Genomic DNA, 3,055 nt, shown 5'->3' with positions numbered 1-3,055 from the left:
ATGGAGAGCCAATTGGCTCAAATTGCACAACAAGTTGGAAGTTCATCCTCCAATCCTAGCGGTCACTTTCCAAGCTCAACGGTAGTGAACCCAAAGGAGAAAGCTAAGGCTATTACTTTGAGATCGGGAAGAGGCTATGAGGGCCCGGTTATGAGTGAAGAGGAGCCACAAAAGAGAGATGAGGGAGTTGTGGTGAGAAGTGAGGATGATTTTGAAAATGAAGTAGTTGAAGTTAAGAAAAAAGAACAACAAAAGAGTGATGAGGAAGCCACAAAGAGATATGAGGGAGATGAAGGAAGCGTAGAAAAGCCCCCTATGAGAGTATATAAGCCCCCCATTCCGTTTCCTCATAGAATTGTAGAGAAGAAGTTGAATGAGAAGTTTTCAAAATTTCTTGAAGCCATGAGAGGACTTCAAGTGAACATCCCCTTTCTTCATGCTATGTCACAAATGCCTACATATGCAAAATTTTTGAAGGATCTTCTATCCAACAAGAGTAGGCTTGAAGAGAGTGCAACCATCTCCCTTCTTAAGGAGGTGAGTGCAATCATTCAAAACAAGCTTCCCCAAAAGCTTGGTGACCCCGCTAGCTATGCAATACCGGTGAAGATTGGAGATTTGGAAGCTATGGATGCTTTATGTGATCTTGGGGCAAGTGTGAGCTTGATGCCCTATTCTATTGCAAAGAGCTTGAAAGTTGGAGACTTGAAACCAACAAGAATGTCCTTACAACTAGCCGACCGCACGGTTAGGCTACCTTTGGGGATTCTTGAAGATGTGCCGGTTCAAGTTGGAAGAGTATTTGTGCCATGTGATTTTGTAGTAATGGAGATGGAAGAAGATTCAAGAGTACCCCTCATTTTGGGGAGACCATTTTTAAACACCGCGGGAGTGATGATTGATATGAAAGAAGGAAGATTGACTTTGAATGTGGGAGATGAGAAAATTTCATTTTCATTCTCACAAACTTTGAAAAAGCCATTGATTGATGAGGTTCATAGAATTGACACATTGGAGAGGGACTTAGAAGAGTTCCGGGAAATATTGTATGAAAGTGATCCTTTACAAGCCACCTTAACGGGAAGCTTAGTTGAGGAGGGTGAAGAAGCAAAGGGGTATGATCTCTTACTCAACCAACCTTTGGTCCATGATGTGATGAAATTTGATGTGCTTAACGTGGAGGCAAAAGAGGAGAGGACTACGCCTCCTCCTAAGGTTGAACTTAAACCCCTTCCCCCTCTACTTAAATATGCTTTTCTTGATGATAGTGAGAGTTATCCCGTTATTGTCAATGCTAAGCTCGATGACACCTCTCTTGAGAAACTCCTAGTTGTTCTAAGGGAGTATAGAGATGTCATTGGGTACAAAATTGATGACATTAAGGGGATAAGTCCCACCATTTGCATGCATAAAATTCTACTTGATGATGATCATGCTTCCTCGATTGAGCACCAAAGAAGGCTCAATCACAACATGAAGGAAGTGGTGAAAAAAGAAGTTTTGAAACTTCTTGAAGCGGGCATAATCTACCCTATCTCCGATAGTAAGTGGGTTAGCCCGGTTCAAGTTGTGCCTAAAAAGGGAGGCATGACCATCATCAAAAATGATAAGGGTGAGACCATTTCTACGAGGTCGGTCACCGGGTGGAGGATGTGCATTGATTATCGAAAATTGAATAAATTCACCCGGAAAGACCACTTCCCACTCCCCTTCATTGATCAAATATTGGAAAGACTAGCATCACATAGTCATTATTGCTTCTTGGATGGATACTCGGAATTCTTTCAAATCCCAATCCAACCCGAGGACCAAGAAAAGACTACATTCACATGTCCTTTTGGCACCTTTGCATATCGAAGAATGCCATTTGGACTTTGTAATGCACCTTCCACATTTCAAAGGTGTATGATGTCTATTTTTTCCGACATGCTTGAATCATCAATTGAGGTATTCATGGATGACTTTTCTGTTTTTGGTTCATCTTTTGACACTTGTCTTTCAAATTTGATTAAATTGTTAAAAAGATGTCAAGAGATGAACTTAGTTTTGAATTAGGAGAAATGTCATTTCATGGTAGAGGAGGGTATTGTTCTTGGTCATGTGATTTCTAGTAGGGGCATTGAGGTAGATCGTGCGAAGATTGAAGTAATTGAGCGCCTCCCACCCCCTACAAATGTGAGGGGAATAAGGAGCTTTCTTGGACATGCGGGTTTTTACCGCCGGTTCATAAAGGATTTTTCAAAAATCGCAAAGTCGCTCACTCAATTGTTGGTAAAAGATGTCCCTTTTGTGTTTACTAATGATTGTTTGCTAGCATTTGATAGGTTGAAGGAGGCCTTGATTTCGGATCCTATCATTCAACCCCCTAATTGGGAGCTTCCTTTCGAGCTTATGTGTGATGCTTCGGATTTTGCCGTTGGGTCCGTTCTTGGACAAAGGAAAGACAAGAAGCTCCATGCTATCTATTATACTAGCAAAACATTGGATGAGGCACAAAGAAATTACACAACCACGGAAAAGGAGTTTTCTAGCCATTGTTCATGCAATTGAGAAGTTTAGGTTCTACTTGTTGGGCTCTAAGGTCATAGTCTTCACCGACCATGCGGCCTTGAAGTACCTCTTGTCCAAGAAAGAACCTAAGCCAAGATTGATACGGTGGGTCTTGCTCTTGCAAGACTATGATATTGAGATTAGAGACAAAAAGGGTGCCGAAAATGTGGTGGCCGATCATCTTTCACGGTTGCCTATCTTCGTAGGTGGTCTTGATAACTTGCCAATTGATGATTCATTTCCGGATGATCGACTATTTGCTATCCTTCAAGCACCGGCACCATGGTTTGCGGACATTGCAAACTACTTGTCTTGCTCTATTCTTCCTCCCGACCTCACCTATCAACAAAAAAGGAAGTTTCTTCATGATGTTCGTCAATACTTTTGGGACGACCCTTGCTCTTTAAACAAGGTGTTGATGGCCTTTTTAGAAGGTGTGTCCCGGATGATGAGATTGAAAGTGTTATCACAATGTGTCACTCCTCACCTTGCGGAGGGCATATGA

General features: G+C 41.9%; 1 protein-coding gene across 1 annotated transcript; it reads left to right on the top strand.

The window, feature by feature from the left end:
- LOC110729952 lies at positions 1-3,055 on the top strand. The gene is made up of 4 exons (XM_021909744.1): positions 1-417; positions 478-1,485; positions 2,056-2,490; positions 2,582-3,055. Exons 1-4 carry the CDS (start codon positions 1-3, stop codon positions 3,053-3,055), a joined length of 2,334 nt encoding a protein of 777 aa, XP_021765436.1.

The sequence above is a fragment of the Chenopodium quinoa genome, unplaced genomic scaffold (assembly GCF_001683475.1).
Source record: "Chenopodium quinoa cultivar QQ74 unplaced genomic scaffold, ASM168347v1, whole genome shotgun sequence".
Classification (NCBI taxonomy): domain Eukaryota; kingdom Viridiplantae; phylum Streptophyta; class Magnoliopsida; order Caryophyllales; family Amaranthaceae; genus Chenopodium; species Chenopodium quinoa.
This window is presented reverse-complemented; position numbering and strand designations above follow the sequence as displayed.